This window comes from Stenella coeruleoalba (genome assembly GCF_951394435.1).
Source record: "Stenella coeruleoalba genome assembly, chromosome: 1".
NCBI classification, from domain to species: domain Eukaryota; kingdom Metazoa; phylum Chordata; class Mammalia; order Artiodactyla; family Delphinidae; genus Stenella; species Stenella coeruleoalba.
This window is the reverse complement of record NC_137169.1, coordinates 138,497,940-138,522,179: the sequence shown is the minus strand read 5'-3', so window position 1 is coordinate 138,522,179 and position 24,240 is coordinate 138,497,940. Positions and strand designations below refer to the sequence as shown.

General features: G+C 37.9%; 1 protein-coding gene across 1 annotated transcript in view; it reads left to right on the top strand.

Moving 5' to 3' along the window:
* The first annotated feature begins 2,408 nt into the window (after positions 1-2,408).
* The window catches only part of USH2A (usherin), a 785,755-nt gene continuing 763,923 nt past the window's right edge, over positions 2,409-24,240 (top strand). Inside the window, exons 1-2 of the mRNA XM_079900731.1 lie at positions 2,409-3,318; positions 6,945-7,110. Coding sequence (XP_079756857.1) covers positions 2,834-3,318; positions 6,945-7,110 — 651 coding nt within the window. The 5' untranslated portion in view covers positions 2,409-2,833. The remainder of the gene's footprint in view (positions 3,319-6,944; positions 7,111-24,240) is intronic.

Genomic DNA, 24,240 nt, shown 5'->3' with positions numbered 1-24,240 from the left:
TATCCCTTGATTTTGTCCATCAATAGGAGCTAAGCCTCAAGGACTTGAAAAACTAAGCTTATTATAGTAATGTTTTCCACAATAATGAGTATGAAATTACTTACAGTTGTCTAAAAGACCATGTTTTGGACTTTTTCGGAGGAAGGAAATGCTGAGTCAATGATGTCTTTACCACTAGAAGAAGAAATTGCTAGCAATTCTCAACTGTTCTTTGAAGAACTGAGTCAATTTCACAGCCTTTGAATCTGGGCTTGGCCATGTGACTTGCTCTGGTCAATGGGAACATTAGCAAATATGATAGAAGCAGATGCCCGAATAATACTTTTGCCTTAGGCTCTCCCATCTTAGGTTGCTCAGAATTTTCCTGCTATCACCAGAATGAGCTTGGGTTAGACCCCCATGAGTGTCAAGCCACCTGCTAGATTAGAGAGTGAGGCCACATCAGACCATCCAGCCCCAGCCAAGCTGGTCTAGAACAGAACTACCCAGTGAATCCATGAAAATATATGAGAAAAATAGTAGCACATAGTTACTTGTGTTGAACTAAACTTTCCTCCTGTACACTCTTACTTTTTTTTTTCTTTACATACTTCTCAGGCACTTCTAGTGGTGGTAGAACTGTTGGTGCCCAAATCATTTACCAGATGTATCTTCACGATTGATAGTACAGAATTGCAGAAGTTGAGGGCTGTGTCAATCCATTGTCTGCCCTTGCAAATTACAGGCAGCGTTTCTGGTTGTGGAGCAGAGTTGCTAATCTTAGATCGTCTCTTTTGAGTCATGACTTCCTACTACAAAGCAGGAGTTGTTACGTGGAGATGATTTTTTTATCCCCAGAATGGTGACCCAAAAGATATACTGAAGCACCACAATTAAAAATTAAAGTTAATCTTTGGATTCTTAAGGCAGTAAGAGGAGCCAGACATTGAATAACACATTGGAAGACCAATATTGGTTGCATGTTTTGTAGAGGTGTGAGTAATCCATTTGTCTACTTCACTGTGTCCTACGTACCTATTTCCAAACATATTTCCCCAGATTTTCCTTACATATTAGCTGGTTTTACATTAAAATTTGCTTTTAAATAAAAATTGCCCTTGCAAGATTATAATAATCAACTAGTAGAGGTAATAGGATAATTTGACAAAAGATGAAGATTTCCTCTGGAAACACCTAGTTCTGACTGGTAAAGTGGATACTTAAAAGTTATGGCCAGGTCTCTCTTGGAAGAGAAATGAAAGGAAATTTGAGTGAAGACATTCTGGAGTTGTCTCTGCCTGCCTTACTAACAAGAAATGCCATACAGACATTTCTCTCACTTCTAAACATTTCTCTAAATATGATAACTTATAGAAAAAGCCCAACTGGCTAGTTGTTTCCCAAATGAGTTTTCCATTTATAAGACAGTGGAGGGATAGAAGTATCAGTTGCTTTAGAATGTTTCTCCTGTAGGATGGGATGTCCCAGACGGTTGAAGAGAGTTTTGGATGTAATAAAACTACATAGAATTGACATCAAACATGCATTCGTAAATACACACATATTCATATCCAGTCAAGCAGCTAAGAAGTCAGCGGTCCTTTTGCTTCTGTAAGATCATTTTGATGGCATGATTAAATGGATTGAGGTGCATGAAAGCCAGGGAAAGGGGAGGGGCAAAAGAAGGGATTAGAGGATAAGGTGCACTGCTACTTTAAAATTATGCATGCCTGGCCCCATGCTGGTCCCTCCCACTGCTTGAGGCACCTGCTGGAGGCTGAGGAGCTCAGTTCCGGGCGGGCCAGCCAGCAGACTGCACTCTGAGTTTCAGGTAACCAAGCGTTCGCTGCGCAGAATCCCTGACTTGGGCACCCAAGTCTTCCATGCGGCCGTCCTGCTGCTGTGGCCTATTTGCTGAGACTTTCCGGAGGTTACCGCAGCGTTGCCAGGCAACCAGGGACAGCGGTCCTGTGAAGAGCCATTTGTCACACTGAGGGGCCTGGTTGAAATGCTATAAAGAAATGGTAACTCAGCTTATTTATCAATACAATTACTTACACAGTATCAGGGGTCCATATGTAACCTACACAAAGTCTTATGAGGAAACACACAAACGTTTGCTAAATACTGAGGCGTGGGACGGACAGATGGTGCTGGGTTTCTAATCAGCTTTACCGTGAGCTTAAAGTTGCCGCACATGCTGCGATGAGGCGGGGGGAAAGGCCCAAAGTGCTTTGCCAGCTTTATTCGGGACATCTGCAAGTTAGCTCTGCGTTAACAACGTCCCGTGCGTGTGTGAAGGAAATCTATATAGTTCTTTACCTTGTGAAGGAGAGTGGTTAGTGCTAATTCCCTGGGGTGGAGTAGCAATCTGAAATTACTGTGTGGGGAAATATATTAATAAAAGTATGTGCACATATGTGTACGTCCAACTGGTTGTCCTGTGGGCTTTTCGAGTGCTTGATTTGCCCGATGAAGAGAGTTACCAAAAGAATGAGTGTTTTACTCTAGAGAGTGTACTTCAAAATGTTTTTAAGAAGTTTAATCATGTTTCCTGGGGACTCGGAATCCCCCTGCTTAGAATGCACCGAAAGTTTTAAAGATGTAACAGTAACAGCTCTTCCTTGACTCTCTGCTTTTGATTCCCAGACACCAGCTGCTACTCATGTCTTCGCCATCACTAAGGAGGCCTCCGGTGTTACCCCAGTGTGAAAAGGCGTCTGCGGTTTGCCGAAAATGGATTTATCTCAATGTTATTTAAAGCACGCCGTGTTAAAGAGTCGCTGGCCAGCGCCGTCGGCCTGATTATTTATTTAGGAACGCTTGATCGGAAGGAGAATGCTTTTGTGTAAACATGAATTGCCTGGCACTTTCTTTGGGCTTCGGCTTCTTGTTTCCCACCCCTAAAACGTGGCTCTTTACTTATTTTGCTTCCATATCGTGGGCTGACTCGCAGGGCCTTTTCCCAAGGCTGGAGAACGTGGCAGCTTTCAAGAAGGTTTCGGTGGTGCCAACCCAAGCGACGTGTGGACTCCCAGCCCGAAGCACCTTCTGTCAGAGCTCTGCCGCAGCTGAAGGCCTTCGGGTCTGTCCCCAGCGGTTCTGCATTCAGGATTGTCCTTACCGATCGTCGCCCCCCACCTACACTGACCTCTTCTCAGCGGGCCTCAGCGGCTGCATCACCGTAGACCGGCGTGATCTGAGTCCCGATGCCCACGGCCCTTCTGCAAGTTTCATTTTTGGAAATCACCAGAGTTGCTTTGCCTCTCCTCCTGCTGCCAGGTTGGCGGCGTCATTTACTCTAGCTGTGTGGTTGAAACCCGAGCAAGAAGGTGTAATGTAAGTAGCAGAGGGAGTGTAAGCTTTCCTAGGGTCCTGCAAAATTAGTAAGAGTCAAGGGTATTGCAACTTGAATTCCAACCTAGAAATGAAGGCACTTTGGAATTGATGCAACTGAAGACCTACTCCTATATTAGGCTCTCCTGGTCAACTTTATATTCCAAATAATTTTTCCTAAGTTCGAAGTATTTTTCTCCTTTCCATGGATGAAGTAAACCCTCAGAGAAGAGTGTGTTAAAATAATTTCATGGCAGGCAGACGTATTTACACCTGGCTCTCTTTTTTTTTTTTTTTTCCAGCAGTTTAGCTAAACTTTTGGTCTTAGTTTTCAGAGGCTCAACCAGGCTCCGTGTGAGTTTTAAGTCATGGGGACTAGCAATACAAATAATGGATATTTTCAAAGTTTTGGTCCAGGTTTGTATAAACAACTTGCCCTTACTAGAGTATACAATTTTCATTAGGCATGTAGTTCTCTGAGGGCTTAGGACTGTGTTGTCTGCATCCTTATTTTCCCAGGAAGAGATGTTTGTTTAACTCATCTTGGAAGATGCTCAATAATGAGTTGAATAAATGAATGACACTCTCTCTCTGAAAAGAGGTCGCTTTTGGCCCTTCGCTTCCTGGCGTTTTCATCTGTTAGGAAATACACAGAGAAGCATAAAAGCTTCTCAAAAGCATTCATGCCATTCATCCCAGTAGAAATGCCTTCAGTGAGTTCGGAGGGGGGCTTCCGTAACATTTGTGGTTATTTTCTGTAATCACCTGATTTTCATTCTGTAATAGTTTCTGAAGCTGTATCTAATGTTTCCCCTAAGTGTTTAGAAACAATCTGGAAACTGGAACGAGTAGGACAGTTTTGAGGCATATTTTGCTCATCTTTCGTCTTCCTGTAGGGCTTTTGCCTCTTCTCCTTGTGAAGTTTTCTTTGTATGAGGATGTTGGCCAAATATCTAAAAACTCATGAAACAAACCAGAAGAGTCTTATAATTTCATAAGCAAATATGGCTTAAATATCTTTGGTGTTTAGTTTTAATGCGCCAAGTGAAAGTTGGCATATTTTCATCTTGTTTTATTTGGAGTGAAAATCGTCACAGACCGTTACCCCTATTTCTGTATGTGCCCTGAAAGAAAACCCTGTTTTCTTACTGTTTGAAATGTCAGTAAATCCAACCTACTTAGTTTATGTAACTAACGTGCAAAGAGTTTTAAAAAATTGTCTCTTGACAAATATGGCTAGGATGAAATATTTTTTTCCAAGCTTTTTCCAAGGGATATGTCTCTACCAAATTCATCTTCCATTGGTATCATTTTGTATAAATAAGACAGAGGAGTATTTATAGAGGAAGTAGCACATGGTATATGGTTTTGAGAGTTCCATGCATCAAGGTCGTTTCCATTCTCAAAACTGAAATACCTGTGGGAATTGGGGGAATTTCAGGGTGTTTGTACTAGATAAGTAAAACAAACAAAACATGGATTATCCAATTATTGTTTATTCAGGAGCAAAATAAATCCAGTTCCTAAATATTTTGCTACCTGCCTTCCTCTCACATTCATTATCTACCCAAGCTAGTATGTTTACAAGCAAACAAAATAGCAAGGAAGATAATCAATAACATATTAAGAAATGCATTTTCAGTAAGCTTTGGGAAATAAGCCTGCATGTGGCAAATACATCCTTGAGTAATGGTCAAATTCTAACTTGTAGATTTAACGCAAGAGAAATGAACAGAGGCAAACTCTTCTTAGATTGTTTAAGACCTAGAGACAGGGAATAGAGAGAAATTCTTTCATTCCAGTGACTTAGAAATATTCACCTACCAAAGGGTTAAAAAAAAATCACAATAGAATTTCCATAGGGTTAAAAACAATCACAATAGAATTTCCATAAAATCGTATTTCCACTTTATATAAAATCTGTATGTCAACTAAACCTATTTGCCTTATTTAAAATATATATATTTGGCCTCATAACTTTATCACCCAATATATGTACAGATAGAGTAAAAAAGTGACAGTGAAATAGTGACTGGTAAGTGTTCTCTGGTCATATTACCTCTCAATTCTCAAAAAGAATAAATGCAAGTGAGAAGGAATGATTTGTGAAAAAATGTGCCCTTTAAGGAAAGTTTTAAAAACACCTTTAGCAAGAATTCTTGGTTTGCCCAATCTTACCTTTGCCTCTTCGATTCTTCCTACTCAGATCACTGACTCATTTTTTTGAGGCTCTACTATAAACCAGGCTATGATGCTATTGTCAGAAAACTCATGATCGAATGGGAAGATGGATGGATGGGTGTTGTTACCAAGGCAGCACGATAAGTGAGCTCAAGGGAAGGCCCCTTACGAACCTTGAGCAGGGAGGATTCTAGGGTCAGGCATTATCCTGGAGATGCTGAGTAGGAGGCAACCAGGTGAAGAAAGGAACCCAGACTCCTCTAGGACTTGATAAAACTCTCCTCCCTGGGATGTACCGCCTTCTTGAGTTCTTGTCTGTGAGATGCAGGCTGATGAATATGTTTAATAGCTAGTTATTTGGGGGGATGTTGATGGCTACTGTCCATGATATTTCTCTTTAAATAGCAGATTTGGAGGAGTAATCTACTCAGGGGGCTCTTCTCTCATCTGCTAAAAAGTTGAGTTGCTAGGTTGAAATGTAATAGGAAAGGGTTGCTTAAGTTCATATCTGTTTCTGCTCAGTGGGTACAGAGTGGCTAGGCACATGCAATGATATAATTAGTATAAAATAAAATATATTAAACATAAACCAATAGAGAAATTAGAAGACATAAAAAATAAAAATGTCTATTTAAAGGGATGGGAAAAGAGTGCCATTGTGATCAGAATAGAAGTGATTAAAACAAAGTAATTTGATAACTGGCCCTACACAGACCTAAAATTTTTCTGAAAATTCTTCTATTTTATCAAAATATTGCACTGTACTCTTAGAAGATTGGATGACCTTTCCTCCAGGATCATTACCATGATCTCAGTGCCTCAGCTGGGCCGTGTGGTCATGGCGAGCTACAGACACTGGCTTTGGCTTCTGGCTAGTTGATGATGAGCGAAGTAAAGGCTATAGTCGTCCATTCTCCATTTCATCATGAGAATTAAATAGAGCGATTCTGACCTCAGGGTTAGCGGTTTAGAGCCTTCTATGGACACTAACCTTTCTTTACATTAAAAAAAAAAAAGAAAAGAAAAAAGATTTGTTAAAAAAAAAAAGAAAAGAAAAAAGATTTGTGCTGGTGACTCAATACCCAAGCCGGATGTGGTGTATTGTGCCGCTTCCTATAAAAGAAATAGCAGAGGAACTAATGAGCCAATAGGCTACATGTTGGTTTTGCAGGATGATTTGACCACTTGAGCTCCCATCATGAGTCTCCGATAAAGGGAGTGGAGGTTCTGGGGGAATATATTGTAAATAAGAATTCTATTTTTTATTGAAATAAAAGGGCTTCTTCATTGAGAGAAAGCTTGCCCTGAATTTGATAACGTTCAGGTACTTATTCATTGTGACACTTTGAGTGGAGTTTGGGGTCAGTTACACCACCATCACTGGATGATGGTTTAGCGTCTCTTTTGGTTGGAGGCTGACATTTTCTCTTTTCTGGTTGCTTCCCAAGGTGTGTTATAGAGAAGACAGCGGATGGGCAGATTGTGTTCAAACTTACAATATCTGAGAAAGAGACCATGTTTTATTACCGCACAGTAAATGGTTTGCAGCCTCCAATGAAAGTAATGACACTGGGGAGAATTCTTGTGAAGAAATGGATTCATCTTAGTGTGCAGGTGAGTAAAATAAAAAATATTTAACATTTGTTTAAACACAGGGATCCATCTTCCTTTCTTTCCTTTAAATGGCATCTTCCCATCAGATTTGAAGCACTACCTTTTAGATTTCAACTATGTGTAAGTGACAACTAAAGAAAAGCGATATTTAAATGACCTAATGATGTATCTCTTGATATACCAGAATTTCTCCCTCAAAATTACTGTGAAAGTGCCCACAGAAGGTTGGCACGATCCCATTTGGGGTCATATCCTCAGGAAATGTTTGTTTTATTTGCTTAGTGTATTTTATTTTGCTCAAAAATGTGGAAGGGCTCTTTTGCAGTCTAGTTCTAATTTTACTAGTCTTGGCAGTATTAAGACCCCTGCCTGGTTTTTACAGTGGTTTTTGGTGGATAGCATCTGATGATATGAATACAATTCGGCTGTTGTGTTAAAATGTTGACCTTAGAACTAATGAACTTCACACATCAGACACTCAAAAGGTGTTACATTATTGCTTCAGTTGTCAACCACAGTTTGTATTCGCCTTAGAAGCTGCTAAAGACTGAGATAACTGTGAGATGGTTGGTATTTTATGGTTGTCAGGAATGGAGACAGTTTATTCTTTGGTTTCTTTAGGGTTCTGGAATGGTCCAGTGCAGCTTAAGTCACCCTTGCCTTTTATACCAGAGGTACTGTGTACTGTAGTTCTCAGTATATGCTCTCATAGGTGTGCTCAGATGTGGTCCATGCAAACCCCATTTGCCCTAGAGGACAGTTGAACCCTCGTGCACTTTATGAAAATAATCTTTGATTTCTCACATTTTTTCCCTCACCCTGAAGCAGGTAGACTTCCTTATGTTACTTACCAGGGTTCTTGGCCTCCTTAAGAGGCCAGACAAGAGATTCAGGCAAGGCTTTACTGGGGCCCCTGCTGCAGCAGCGGGGAGAAAAAGCAAGTAACAGATTCCCTTGCTCGCTCCCTGAAGGGGGTGGAGCTGATTCCTTATATGGGGTGAGGGTAGGGGTGTGTCCAGGGGTTGGGCCACAGTGGTGGCTTAGGTGTTCTGCCCACCCCTTTGGCGGTGCTGTGTGCCGGGGGCATGTGCGGTCCCCTGCTTTTGCTCTGGTTCTTCAGAAGTGGCAGTTGTTTTTTTTTTGTCTTTTTGTATCCTGTCCATAATTTGCCCCAACTGGACATGCATGCAGTTATTTTTAGTCCCTTATAGTTTCTTTCTTTATATTTTGTTGCTCCAGGAAACATTTGTCCAGGTGTAAACACTGCAGCAAAGGGTCCCAGGTTCCAGCCTATCTCACTTAGAAGGTCTTGAAAATTGTTACCTGGATTTTAAAGTCTCTTACAGCATAGCTACCGTTATTGAGGACGTAAATACACTTGAAACATACCTTTGTTTGGCCTGGTAGTATGAAATTCTGCCATGTATGTGCACTGCAATGCATTAAAAGCCTAAGGAAGAACATTTAAAATAGAAATGCAGAGAATTAGCAATGATTGATTTCCATAGGATGGTATTGACACAGTGATATTCAGTCATCATGTTAGACTTATCTACTCTGCTTTTCTTTTTTTTTTTAACATCTTTATTGGAGTATAGTTGCTTTACAATGGTGTGTTAGTTTCTGCTTTATAACAAAGTGAATCAGTTATACATATACATATGTTCCCATATCTCTTCCCTCTTGCGCCTCCCTCCCTCCCACCTTCCCTATCCCACCCCTCTAGGTGGTCACAAAGCACCGAGCTGATCTCCCTGTGCTATGCGACTGCTTCCCACTAGCTATCTACCTTACGTTTGGTAGTGTATAGATGTCCATGCCTTTCTCTCACTTTGTCACAGCTTACCCTTCGCCCTCCCCACTCTGCTTTTCATTAGGTTATGAGTTTAGAAAATTTGGTTGTCAGGACACAGAGGTTTCCATGCCACCAGGGTTGAAAGGACCTACAAAAAGATAGGTCACGTCTGACATCTGTAGCATATGATGGATTCAGTGTGTCATGCTTGCCTCTCATTTGTTCAGTAGTTAGCAGATAGGGGACTAATTTGTTCTATATCTTATCCATTCCACCCACTGACCAGACCAACAGAATTGTGTTGTGACGTTTCCATATAAAAAATGGAAATAGAAACCACTGCAGAGGGGCTTCCTTGGAGGTCCAACGGTTAAGACTCTGCGCTTCCACTGCAGGGGACGCAGGTTTGAGCCCTTGTTGGGGAACTAAGATCCCGCGTGCTGCCGTGTGGCCAAAAAAAACCAAAAACACCGAAGACTGAAGAAATGGAATCTTGAAACGATGTTGAATAGCTATATTTGTCGCATATTTTTATATCAACGCTGATGAAAAAAATGCTTTTTACTTGCCTTTATTTTGCCTTATCCGTGAAAATGTGCCATGTTTTGGCAGGCAGTAGTACATTAAAAGCTTTACAAAGAAAGTTTAAAATTCCAAATGTGAAGAGGTAACCATGACTGAATTACTCCCCTGGGAGTCAGATGCTCTTAGCGTGCCTATTGGAATCAACATTATCATTTCAATACATGTCAAATGTGAGTCACTTCCTAGTCTAGGCAAAATTTCTTTATAAATCTTTAAATCTTCCCCTTCTTTCAAGAAAAGGTTAAAGTACTTATGATTTAATGAGACTGCTTTATTTCATAACCGACTATCAAGAGAAGATTTGTCCTATCCAATTTGTGGTCTTCTTTTATTTATTTACATTTACATAAGTTCCCCCCCATTCTACATTTTACGTTAAAACTACAGAATGAAACAGTCCTAAATCATTAGAAAAGCCGTGCAGATCGCTTATTTATTCGTCTGGCATTTATTGATAGATTTGGGGGTACCCAGCATTATGGAGACCTGGATTCATTCAAATAAAAATTAAAGAGCAATTATTTAAATTGGAGTTCTGCGTAGGGTGCCTTTAAACTGGAAACAAGTCTGAATACATTTGAGATATTACAATATTTATAATAACTCATAGATGTTTAATAAAGAATGTGCTCATTCCTTGGAAGTTAATAGAAAAAGCAGTGGGAAGAATAAGAGATGAGGTGTAGAGAAATCTGACTCAAGTAATGCTACTCAGTAGTTTTAACAAATACACTTGACTCAGTTTTCTTACTTATATAGTAAGAGGATAGGACTAGATGAACAAAACTAGACTTCCTGGAATTCTACGTTAAAAAGTAAGTGACTTTGAAAGTATGGAAAGCTTCTAAGTTGTGTAGGGTTGTCTAGACAGAGATGGTAAGTGACAGAGCTTCGTCCTCAACTGACAATCGGGTTTGTGCTTTTTTCTGCTTCCCCCTGCTATCTGGTATTTACACAAACATTTTTTTGGTAGATTTCATAGCCAAGATATGGACAAATGCAGCTTGTAACTCTTTCACTAGTTAACTGCAAAGAACATATGTTAATATGAAATGTAACTTATTCTCTGTTGCCTTATAATACAGTGCATCCAAATTCTGTTTGATTTTGAGGTTAGGGACTTCATAATGCTGGGCATAGGCTAGAACACACAGATAATCTGGCTTAGTCAAGTTAAAAATTGCAAGTCTGTAGTGTATGCATATGTTTTTACTCATCCTCCAATATGGCCACAATCAATGAATTTACATGGTATGTGTGTATATAAAAATAAAACATCTTTACTCATGGAGTTGGCTCAGAATTTAACTTAGAAAGACACAAAATTAATTAACCGATCTGACCTTACACCTTACCTCAGACAGTTCACTCAGTATCAGCTTTCCATCTGTAAAATCAGAATTCTAATTTACCAAATCCAGAAAAAGAAATGAGTTTTAAATAATTAACTCCCTGGGCAAAAAAAAAGATGCTAGGAAGAGCCAGACATACCAAATGTTGGAGGTCTAGTTTCCTAAACAAAAAATGCCTGATGTTACAGTAATGGATCTAACAGCTTTTATTCAAGAACTAGCATTTCGAAGCTTCAACCTGTTGGAAAATGATTAGTTTTTAAATTAATATTCATTCAGGGACTTGAACCTGACATGATTGCCAATTTAAATTTCACTTTGGAATTTAATATATTGGCTATTTCAAATTACATCAAGCTGAAATTCGTTATGTCATACATTTTGTACTAAAACTGGAAAAAAATCAATTCAGACTTTTTATTATCGAGTGGGGAACACTGATAACATTAGCAGATTTTTTTTAAAGCTTAGTTTTCATATTGAATCAGCACATGTTATAGTTATTTTAAGAGACCTCTTCGGATTTTCTTTTTTTAAAAAAAAGTTTTGAAAATATGTGGAAGGATTTTACTTCAGCAGTTTGTTAGGGCGTGTGGGTAGTACAACTTGGAAGTATATTGACATTTAGTTGCACATCATTTAAAAGTAAAACCTCAGAGTTTTATGAAACTCTGAAAACTGTTTTCCCTTAAGTAGTTCTACACATTTTATAGGACAAATAGCATCAAAGAATCATTAGTATAGTAACCCATTAGTAATTATGCTAAAATGCAGTCAAATAATTATGTCCTATAATTAGAAGCTGATGAAATACTGCAAGTGTGGACGCAAGAAATAGTTTAGCAGTGGGGTTTTTCACATCATCTATGCTCTTGAGGGCTCCTCGATACACTGACAAGTCAAGAGCCACAGATGGTCCTAGCTACAATAAAGTGAAAAAGAGCAGTTCTAATCTGATACAGTGAAGGAAAAAAATGCATGGGTAAATAAAGTTTTAGGGATCAACAGACGAAGAATAGGCGTTTCATAATCATAGTTTGTTCATGAAAAATGTTCTTTGATTTATGTATTCAGTCTGAAAGAGGGAAACTATTGATGGTTCTGGAGAAAAAGAAAATGCAATTTAACCAACATTCGTTAGAATAGATAAACCAACTCTCTCAGTGAATCTCTGGAGTGTATGCCCATGTGCACGCTTTATAAAGGTATTGCCGTGTCTCTATTGATTGAGGGAACATAAAACGTCCTTGCAGCCTTATGGAAGCTTCCTCATTCATTTCAGGAAGCTCTGTGAACTGGCATTCTCCTGGGGGCATCACCTCAACTCCCACCACAAGAGAATCTCAATCCATATCGTTCCTTTAATAATTTTCATTGCTTTAAACTGTAACTATTTACATGTATATGAAAGCCTTCTGTTTGTAGCTAGCCAACTGAATATCACCCAAGTTAGGGGAATAGTTTGTTATTCAAAATGAAGTAAAGATCAATAGAATTTAACAAAGCTTTTCAGAATAATCAGCTGAAAGTGATGATAATAATAACAGCTGTGATTATTGAGACTGACTAGGTGAACTGGATTAAAAAAGGAGCCTTAGAGAGGTTAAATTATCTGCCGGAATTTACAGTCTCAATTTTCTCTGACCTTTACCTAAAAAAATAATAAATTGCTATGAACCTAGGTCACTGAAGACAGAAGAAGTAGTTAATTATCAAAGTTCTCTGAACTCCCCCTGACAAAAACCAAGAACTGAAACAAGACATATTTGTAAAGTAAATAAAATATAAATGAATTTTCATACATTTGTACATATTTGTAATGCTTCACATATTTACATGATTTGTACAAATAATTCAAATCAATATAGTTCACAATCATATCTCTCAGGGATACAGATGCCTTAAATACCTAACAGGATATCATTTTATATACAGTTCTGCTCAATATCTTTTTGGCTTATGACAGTCAGGAAAGACTAGTGGATTAAAGAAAGAATAATCCACTTAACCCACCCTGATCACCTGGTCCGTGGCATACAGAACCAAGCCTTTTGCAAGGATACCTTAAAAATAAGGGGGAATTCTTCCCACTTGATTATGGAGAAAGGTAAAACCCTCCAGGTAAAAACGTAAAAATTATTCTCTGTACATTTTTGCATGAGACTTTAAACTATAATATTTAGCAGACTTTAAACTATAATATTTAGCCAAAAGACAATGTTTAATTCTTGATATTTCACTTAAAATTTGTACAACCCTCGGAAAATTATGTAGCTCCTTGAAATGATAGATACCTGTGACAATTGGGAACAAAGATAAACCCAGCCTATTTAGCTTCTACTGTAAATGACATGTAAAGAAAATAATGTCTGATAAAGTACTTTATAGTCTGCTGTAATGGAGCTTACAGTCTATTGGAAGGAAAAGACAGACAGTCACACCAAGGAAAACCGAATTATAACTGTGATATGTTCTGTGGGATCATCTGAAGGACAATTTGATCAAATCTCTGAAGTCAAGGAAAGCTTACTTTGAAGAAATTGTATTAGATACGAGTATTAGTTTGCTAGGCCTGCCCTAAAAAATCACCAGCTGAGTAGCTTAAAATAACAACAATGTATTCTCTCCCAGTTCTGGAGGCCAGAAGTCTGAAATTAAGGTATCTGCAAGACCACGCTCTTTCTAAAACTTATAGAGGAGTAGCCTCACTTGCTTCTTGTAGCTTCCGGTGTTTGCCGGAAATCCTGAGTTTTTAGATGCATCAGCCCCCTCTCTGCCTCCGATATCACATGGCCATCTCCTCCCCTGTGTGTGTGTGTGTCAGCGTCTCCTCTTTCTGTAAGGACACCAGTTATACTGGGTTAGGATCCAACTAATCAGTATGACTTCACCTTAACTTGATTATATCCACGAAGACTCTGTTTCCAAATAAGGTCATAGTCACAGACATGGGGGTTAGGACTTCAGTCTGTCTTTTGTGGGGGGACGGAATTTAACTGATAACAGTATATATTCAAAAGAACATACAGGATTGAACTAGGTGACCAGAGTAGAGAAGAACATTTCATCCATGCATAGCAAATAGTGCAGATGCCCTTTTGTAAAAGGGACTTTGTTGCGTATGAGATACTGAAAGGCCAGTGGAGGTGGAGTGTAGCAGCCAAAGTGTAGCAGCATGTGAAATGTAGCCAGAGCCATTGGAAGATGCTATGTTTTAAAGATCACTGTTGGCCATGTGAAAGTGTTTTCAAGAGAACTCTACTGAGATGCTTTATGCAGGGAACAGGGGATGAGGGAGGAAGTGGGGGGAAGTAAGGAAAATGTATGGCCTGAGCAGATTATCTTTTCAGAAGGACCATGTTGGTTGCACTGAAGGAGAACAGTTTGCATGAGGACAAGAAAAAAGTGTTGTTAGGTTACTCTCAGAGCCCAAGTGAGATACCTTGAACCATGATGGCAATAGCAGATACACAGAGAAGTGGTCAGCTTTGAGAGCTATTCAGGAATTAAAATCAAAGGGCTTGTTGATGGAAGGAAAGTAGAGGTTAAGGTAAAGGGAGATGATAAATCCCAGATTTCTGGCTTGGATGATTGCATGACTAATGGTTTCAATTGCCCAAGGAGAAGTACTGGAAGAGAGTCAGAATTTTGATATTTAGTACTTACAAGCTAGACTGCAGCTCAGAGCAATAATTCTCAACTCTAGAGATCACTAGCATCATTGAGAAACTTTCAAAGATATTCAGATGCCCACACTCCATTGTGTCTTCATTGGTCTGGGGTGGGGCCCAAGTATTATTTCTTGTTCTCCTTCCTACCTTGATGGATTACAAAGTGTATAACAAAATAAAATGATCAGAATTTAAGACAGGAAATGACTCATTCCAATTCAGGTATGTCAGGAAAGATGCATAAAGAAGGTAGGATCTGAGTTAACTATTGAAGGAAAAATAGGCTTTTAAGGTGGAGAAGAGGAGGAAGGAAGAAATTCTACATACCAGGAATAGGTGAGCAATGCCTGGAAGATGAAAATAGCAGAAGATGTTAGTAAGCCTCAGAGGGTCTGAGTTTTTTAGAAAGAAATATATCATGTGTTAAATGAAAAAGGCTGGAAAAAGTGGCTTAGAGTTTTACATAGAGCTATGAAGTCTTTTGTTTTTGTTTCTCCCTCTGACAGACAACCCAGGTTTTTTCACCTGCTCCTAATCCAATCTATTTCGTAACTATTATTCTCCATTAGTATATACACTATATATATATACATACATATATATACATATATATGTATATACATACATACATATATATATATATATACACACACACACACACACCAAAAGAAAAGGTTTGTCTAGCTGATGTATGCAAAAAGATGAACACACCTCTCATTGTAGTGTTTACCCTTTACAAGTCTGAATGTTATCAGTCTAATATTTCATGGCAAAAATTTAAGTTCAGTAAGTAAGACCTTTCCTCTGGAAAAACCTCTAATCAAAATCTAAAGCAAGCTATGGATAAATTAACATTTAAACTTAGAAACCGATATTTGAAGAACTTAGCAATTTTTTTCTGCTAGACAATGGTTGATTCTCAGCCAATAGCTAGAAAATGTACAATATATGCAAAAGGAAAATATATACAAATATTATAGTGCACAGTTATTCCATACACTACTAAAATCGAAAATTGCGATAAAAAGAGAAGTATTTTCCAACGTCTTCTTATTTGTTTCAACAATCTCTGGTCTTGCCAATGCCACTATGGTAATTCTCTCAAATTTGTAATGGTTAAAACTTGATGGTAGTGCTTTTTAAAACCTATATTATCTAATGGAATTGTCATTTATATTATATCACTTTCATCTAAAAGCCAAATAAGACAGATCATTTTTGCTTCTTTTGAGGGTAGGCATTTTTGTGTCCACGGGGCTAACTGAAGCCTTCAGTTATACATGAACAATTCCCACTAAAGTCAAAAAGAAGAGCACTCATATAACCTAGGGCAGAATTTGGCCTATGGTATGTATTGCTGGGTGATGGAAGAGAGAATATGACTTTATTTAAACATGGCCTTGAATAGTTTTCTTTTCCCATATATTTTCCCTTGGTATTTCTCTCTCTCAAATGCGACGTTCAAAAATATTCCAAGCAGCTGTATTGTTCTGGATGCATAATAAGAGCATATGTTCAAGATACCAGTTTAGATATCTCTAAGCCAAAGAAAGAACAGTTAAAATAAAACAAATTATAAAAACTTTCCCAAGAATGGAAAGGCTTTAATAGATTTGTTAATCTTCCAATTATTTAATTACAGCAGAGAAAAAATGATATATATATATAATATATATATAATTATGTGTGTATGTATGTCAATATATATTTTTTGTAAGTGTTCATATCAGGAAAAGCAGTCATTCTGCTTTCTAAAGACTACATGAGATAATCCCTGAAAAACATTGTATATTCTAGAAGTAGAAAACTAGTTGGATTCTCTTGTTTATGATTTGTGTTCATGGTTCTCAATCTAGGGAGAAAAGAAAGAAAGGAAAAAGGAAAGGGCAGGGAAAGGACATAAGGCATTCCAATTGGGGGTCGGGGAGGAGAGGAGAGCCAGAGACGAAGGGCTGGAAGAGGAGACTCAGCTCATGCCAGTTTCACTGTAGTGGGGTTGACCGAGAAAGTTTAGATTATGGATGTACAATATGTAATGTTAAGTTTGTTGTTTTCTGGGATGCAAATCCATTGTGTTATTGTAGTTATTTGGCCAAAATCGATTACAGGTAGCTATTTTGAGGGGTTTGGTACCTTAGGGAATTTATATAAAAGAGTTGGGTTCAATGTTTGGGTTGAATGAGAGGTAGCAGTAAACTGGAAATAAGATGAATTCTGTGGGAATACACATTGGGACAGATGGTGACCATTATTATTTAATCCCTTAAAATACCTGTAGCAGTCTCAGACAGAACATCTCAAAGTTTGTGGGAAGAGGCTTTTATAAATATTAAAGAGAAGTGAGACCCAAGAAATTTTGAAAACTAGGGAGCACTAACCTTGGAGAGGTCCAGTGTAGATAGTGCTTCTTTGTTTATTTTTAATTAACTTTTTTTGAGATAATTGTCGACTTGCAAACATTTGTGAGAAATAATACTGAGAGATCCTAAGTATCCCTTACCCAAGGGTAGCATCTTGCAAAACTATAGCATAATATCACAACCAGGATACTGACATTGATACAATCCACCCACTTTATTTAGACTTTCCATTTTTCTGGACTCGTTTGGGTGTGTAGTTCTATACAGTTTTATCACATACGTAGATTTGTGGCTCCATCATAGTCAAGATAAAGAACAGCTCTATTACCATAAGGCTACCCCAAATTTCCCTTTTATAAACACACCCAACCTGTTCCTTACTTCACCACAGATTTCATATTTTTAATATATTTCAGGGCCTGTGCCTTTCCGTATAAGTTTTAGAATAAATTTACCTGTGTCTACCAAATGTCTTGTTGGGATCTTGTTAGGAATTTCATTGCATCTCTAGATCAACTTGGGGAGAATTGGTATCTTTTACTATGCTGAACCTTCCAATACATGAACAATTTAGATCTTTGATTTCTTTTATTGGTATTTTGTAATTTTCAGCATACAGATCCTGTGCATGTTTTGCTAAGTTTATTCATAAGTGTTCAATTTTTTTGGAGTGATTGAAATTGGTCATAGGTTTTAAATTTTAGTTCCCACATATTTTTTGTTATAATACAGAAGATGTTACTGATTTGGGGGGGCTTGATCCTATATTTAAAAACCTTGCTGAACTAACTTATTAGTTCTGAAAGTTCTTTTGTAATCTGTTGGGATTTTCTGCATAAACAATCATGTTGCCTGCAATTAGGAGCAGTTTCTTTCTTTCCAGTCTGTGTGATTTTTATTTCTTTGTTGCAATAGCTAGAATTTCTAATACTATGTTGAGTAAGAGTGGTAATGACAAACATCTTTGCTTTGTTTCTGATCTTAGGGAGAAAACATTCAGTTTTTCATGAATAAGTATAATGTTAGCTGTAGATGCTCTTCATCATGTTGAGAAAATTTCCCTTTATTGCTAATTTACTAAAAATTTTCATCATAATGAATGTTGGATTTTGTCAAAGTCCTTTTTTACATCAATTGATGTGATTTTTCTTCTTTAGCCTGTTAATCTGGTTGGTTACACTGATTGATTTTCAAATGTTTAACCAACTTTACATACCTGGAATAAATTCAACTTGGTCATGATGATTCCTTTTATACGCTGCTTGATTTGATTTACTAGTACTCCTCTGAGGAATTTTCCATCTATGTTCATGAGCTGTATTGATCCATAGTTTTCCTTTCTCGTACTATCTTTTGGTATTAGGTTAATGCTATCCTCATAAAATGAGTTGGGAAGTGTTCCCTCCTATTCTGTTTTCTGAAATAGATTACGTAAAATTAGCATTAATTCTTCCTTAAATGTTTGGTAGGCATCTCCAGGTTTAGTGAAGCTGTTTGGAGATGTCATATTTGGAGATTTTTAATTAAATTGAATTTCTTTAATTCAGATTGTCTATTTTATCTTGGTTGATTTTAGGTAGTTTGTGGTTTTCAGATAATTAGTCTATTTCTTCTAAGATGTTGAATTTGTGACTTTAATATTATTCATCTTATCTTTTATTACCCCTTATTATCATTTTACTGGCTATAGGATCTAAAGTGATATCACCTGCTTCATTATTGATATTATTCATGTCTTCTCTCTTATAATTGTTAGTCTTGCCAAAAGTTGATAATTTAATTGATATTTTTGAAAAACCACATTTTTCCTTGATTTTCCTCTGTTGTTCAGCTATCCTCAGTTGCATTGATTTCTGCTTTTATATTTATTATTTCCTTCTGTCTGCTTGATTTGCGCTTATTTTGCTCTCTTTCTGGGGTTTCTTGAGGTAAGAACTTAGATTGATATTTCCAGACCTTTTCTCTTCTTAAAAGCCAGCAGTAGGTTTAGTGCTGTGATTTAGTGTGTAATTTAATTTAATGTTTAATTTAGTGTTGCAAATATTCCTCTTTGTACTGCTTTAGCTGTATCACAAATATTTTAGTATGTTGTATTTTCATTATTATTATTCAGTTCTATGTATTTTTTATTTTTGCTGAGACTTCTTGGACTCATGCATTAATTACAAGTAGGTTGTTTAGTTTCCAAGCTTTTGAAGATTTAACAAAATTATATTTCTGATATTGATCTCCAATTTGAATCTATTGTGGTCAGAAAAAACACTGTTTGGTTTCAGTTCTTTAAAATTTGCTGAGTTTTAAAAAAATGGTCCCACGTTCTTGGTGAACGTTCTGTGAGCACTTGAAATTAATGTGTATTCTGCTGTTGCATAGCGTGTTTTTTATATATATATATATATTCTGTATATATGTATTTATATTCTGCATATATATCAATTATCTATGTATCTATCTAATTTTAATCCACTCTGCCAATCTCTGTCACTTATTTGGTGTATTTAGACCATTTACATCTAAGCTTCTTAATGATGTGATAGACTTATGTCTGCAATTTTGTCATTAGTTCTCTGTTTCTTCTGATTTTGGTTTTTCTGTTTCGCTTTTCTTACCTTGCTGTGGGTTACTTGAACACATTTTAGGATTCCATCTTTATAACATTTCTGGTGTATCTTTTTGTATAACGTTCTTAGCGGCTTAGGTATTACAGTATATATAATTAACTTAGTCTACTGACATTGATGTTTTGTCACTTCAGTTGAAGTGTAGAAACGTTACTTCCATTTCGGTCCCTTTACCTACACTGCTTTTTAAGTATAATTGCCTTGAGTGTTTCCTCTCCATACATTGAGCACCACATCAAATGGTGTTAAAGTTTTTGCTTTGACCATCAAATATTATTTAATAAACTCATGATAAGGATAGTTTATGTATTTACTCCTAATATTACTCATTCTGATGTTATTTTCTTCCTGAAATTCTAAACCTTTTGTTGTCATTTTGTTTCTCTTTAAAGGACTTTCTTTAGTCCCTCTTTAAGAGTGAGCTGGATGAAAACAAATTCTCTGTTTGCATTCAACTGAGAATGTGTTGATTTTCCCTTCATTCCTAAAGGATATTTTTGCTGAATGTAAAATTTGTGATTGAGAGTTAATTTCTTTCATTACTTGAAAAATGTTGTGCCTCTCCTTCTGGCTTCCATCGTTCAGGTGAGAAACCTGTTGTAATTTGAATTGATATTCCCTTATAAGTTTTGCATCATTTTCCTGTGGCAACTTTCAAGAGTTTCTCTTTGTGCTTTGTTTTCAGAAGTTTAATATTGAATTCCTTGGCATGAATTTCTTTGGTATTATCCTATTATTGGGAGTTTGCTCAGCCTTATGAATCTGTACGTTTATGTCTTTTGCCATTTTTCAATGTTTTCAGACAACATTTCTTTCAATATATTTTCAACGTCACTGTCCTCTATGATTCTAATTATAGAGATACTATCTCTTTGTTATTGTCCCACAGATCCTTGAGGCTCGCTTCATTTTATTTCTTTTAATATTTTTTTTCTCTTTTGTTTCAATTTAGGTAAATACCATTGATTTGTCTTCAAGTTCACAGTTTCTATTCCATCATCTTAACTTTACTCTTGAGTCCATATAGCAAGTTTTTTAATTGTCTCAAAGTTTTGTTTAAAAAGAATTCTTAAATTTCCATTTGGATCTTTTATTATAACTTCTATTACTTTGCTGAGATTTTCTCTTCTTTCTTCATTCACTTTGAAAGAATTCACAATTTCTTGTGGAAGTATTTTTATGCTTTTAAATCCTTATCAGATAATTCTTCTATCTGATTTATCTCAGTGTTGGTATTGGTAGATTTTCTGTTCTCATTCAAGTCATAGTTTTTCTGGTTATTTGTATGACATGTGACTTTTATTTTATCCTGGACATTTTGGATACCATATTATGAGACTCTGGCTCCAGTTTACTTTTTGTTTTATCATTAAGCTGTCCCCCTATTGAGATCTGACACAATGGCCAGGTGAATGTATATGTTCAGTTTCCCACCTGTTCCTGTCACCATCACCTCACTGGTGGCCTTGTTGCAGATGACGGGTTGGAAGGTTAGCATTTTCAACACCTCCTTGATGAAAGTGGGCCACCTATCCACCCACCTGTCATCTCCAAGTGCTGATGGATTCTTTTTTTTTTAATTTGGTTTTTATTTTATATTGGAGTATAGTGGATTTACAATGTTGTGTTAGTTTCAGGTGTACAGCAAAGTGATTCAGTTATACATATAACTATTCATTTTCAGATTCTTTACCCATATAGGTTATTACAGAATATTGAGTAGAGTTCCCTGTGCTATACAGTAGGTCCTTGTTGATTATCTATTTCATATATAGTAGTGTGTGTATATGAATTCCAAACTCCTAATTTATCCGTCCCCACCACCTTTCCCCTTTGGTAACCATAAGTTTGTTTCTGAAGTCTGTGAGTCTTTTTCTGTCTTGTAAATAAGTTTATTTGTATCATTTTGTAGATTCCACATATAAATGATATCATATGATATTTGTCTTTCTTTGATGTACTTCACTTAGTATGATAATCTCTAGGTCCATGCATGTTGCTGCAAATGGCATTATTTCATTCTTTTTTATGGCCGAGTAATATTCCATTGTATATATGTACCATATCTTCTTTATCCATTCCTCTGTCGACGGACATTTAGGTTGCATCCATGTCTTGGCTACCGTAAATAGTGCTGCAATGAACATTTGGGTGCATGTATCTTGTCGAATTATGGTTTTCTCCAGATATATGCCTGCTGAGCCCCACTGTCACCAGAGGGGGAAGCACATTGCTGACTCACACCCCTTTGTGACTGTGGGGTGAGTGGAAGCTCAGCTTCTTGCTGGTCCCCATTGACACCAAGGAAGGGGCAGTGGAGTGTCAAGTAACTCCTTTCCTGTCACCTTATTCTGCTTCATGGGTGCCAGGTGTAAGTGGAGGCTCAGCTTCCCCTTGGGTTCACTTCACAAGGAAGTAAAGAGGACGGTGGAATACTGACCAGCCCTACCTCACACCACATCCTTCAGTCTCACCAACACAAGTTGGGATGGGGGCCCAGCTCAGCTCCCCATTAGGCTCACTTGGTGGGAGTTGGGTGTGAAACAGAATACAGACTAGCCCTGATACACAACACTGCATTCAGTCTCATTGCCATGAAGTGGGTGTAGAGGTACAGCTCTCACCTGGGCTCCCCGACACCAAGGATTGGGGGAGATAAAGTGCTCACCAGACCTGGCTCACACTTCCTTTCCTTGTTCAGTCTTACTGATGCTTGGTGAGTAGGAAGGGTCAGCTCCTGCTAGGCCCTGGCGGGGGGCGGTGGGGGGAGTGGAATGCTGACTCGCCCTGCCTCTGCACCTCCTCCTTAGGTCTCCCTGTTGTCAGATGGGAGGGTAGAGTTGGAGTCTCAGTCCTTGCTGGGCTGAGGTTACAATCCCCTGGTGAAGAATTGGAGTACAGCCCGCTTCAGTCAGGTGGGGATGGCAGATCAGCTCTGCTCTCATCCTGCCAATACTATTTTGAAAGGGGATCAGAGTGCCACCTCCTTCCGTGGAGCAGGGTATAGAAAATACGTTCCTTACTCTTTGCCACCAATACTCCCCCTACCGTTAGACTGGAGAGTTGCCTGCCTTCACCAAGTGGAGAAGGGAAGAACAGCTCTTTGTTGGGTTTTCAGCACCACCCTGCAGGGAACTAGAACGCTGCCTGCTTTGCCAGGGGCAATGGAAGATGAGATCTCTGAATGGCCCTGTCAGTTCTACCAGGTAGGGGACTGCAGCTTACTTCTGCTGGGTGGGAGGGTGGGATGAAAAATTAGCCTCCTGATGGGCTCTGTTAGAACCATGAGAGAGCGTCTGTGTGTTTATGTGTTTCTCTGTGGTTTTTCCATTGGTGTCTGGCTGAAGTAGGGCAGACATTGCCTAAAAGGCCTTTTATCTTAGGCCACCATTTGCCCTGTCCTTTATCTAGGAGAAGTAGACTATTCTTGGAATGTATTTTACCTGTGCCTGTTGGCAGTTCTAGGATAGATGCTTCTGGAATGCTCTGTCTGGGGTATATGGGCAGTAATAAGAATACTAGGGGATTAACTGCCATGTTGTTTCTCAAATCCTGAGGTCCCTAAGTTTTTTTTTGCCTTCTTCCCACCTTGAAGAGTCCTCCTATACTTGTTTATCATGTTATGCCTAGGGTTTTTAAGCTATGGAAAGAGGACCTGGGAGGAATGGGACTCCTCCATTGTTGTCAGAACCAGAAATCCCCATGTGTTAAAGGGGACCTTGTCTACCCTTTCTTAATGCTTTTTACCATAAACTCTTCATTATGTTTAAAACATGTTGGCTAAAATGGTGGGAAGTAAGGAAGAATCCTTCACAGAATGAACCGGATATAGGAAAAAGATGATACTCTGGTCAAATATTGCAAAGTCAATTTGGACAAAGCTAGACATGGTCTTATTTACAAATAAAAATTTCACATGCGTTACAGCAGTGTTCAGGTGTCCTGACGAATTATAAAATGCTTTATGAGAAACCTACGGGTGAGCATTTGCAGATTCTCATAACGTTTTTTCAGAAACTCTCTTGTCAAAATAGAAGTTAAAAGGTTGAAATGGTTTCTGAACCAAATATCACACCAGATAAATGTAAAATAACTACATAGGCCAACAAGGTGTGTCCTTTATTGCCTGGGATTGTTGCAACTACTGCAGCTGGCAGAGATCCATCCCTTTCATGTGGGCAAGTCCAAGATTAATTCTCAATTAGAAATAGAGACTTGATTCAAGGGCAACATTTAACTTGGCATCAGCGTGTCAACATTTCAGCCAATTTAGGTGACCGTGAACACTTCAGAGGAAAGAGATTGCTGTTTCATATTAAATATAGAGTGGAGCTTGGAGAGATAAGGTAGTTTGTACTTTTTCGCATTATGTTTCAATTAATTTTGGCAGGTATGTCTTTTGTAGCAACTTTAGGTGTCGAAAAGCTACTTGGGACCCCTCAAGATTTGTCTCTTTCCATGTTAAAGTGACCATCATCTTGGTTTATATTTGATTTGTGAATGAGGTACATAGCTGTCTTATGATGCAAAAGCAATTGTCACTATTTGCAGATCTCGTGATTGAGAGTTTCTTGTGTTAATAATATATGTAGTTTCATGTTCATTTGCACCGTGTGTAACTGGTTCATGTAGTCGATTAAAATAATAAGCAATGCTTGATCGTGGTTAAAATAAATGCCAAGGATAAATTCTTCTGTTAATTAGTGAGAGCTTATCCAAATTAGCATCTATAATTATAAGCTGTTG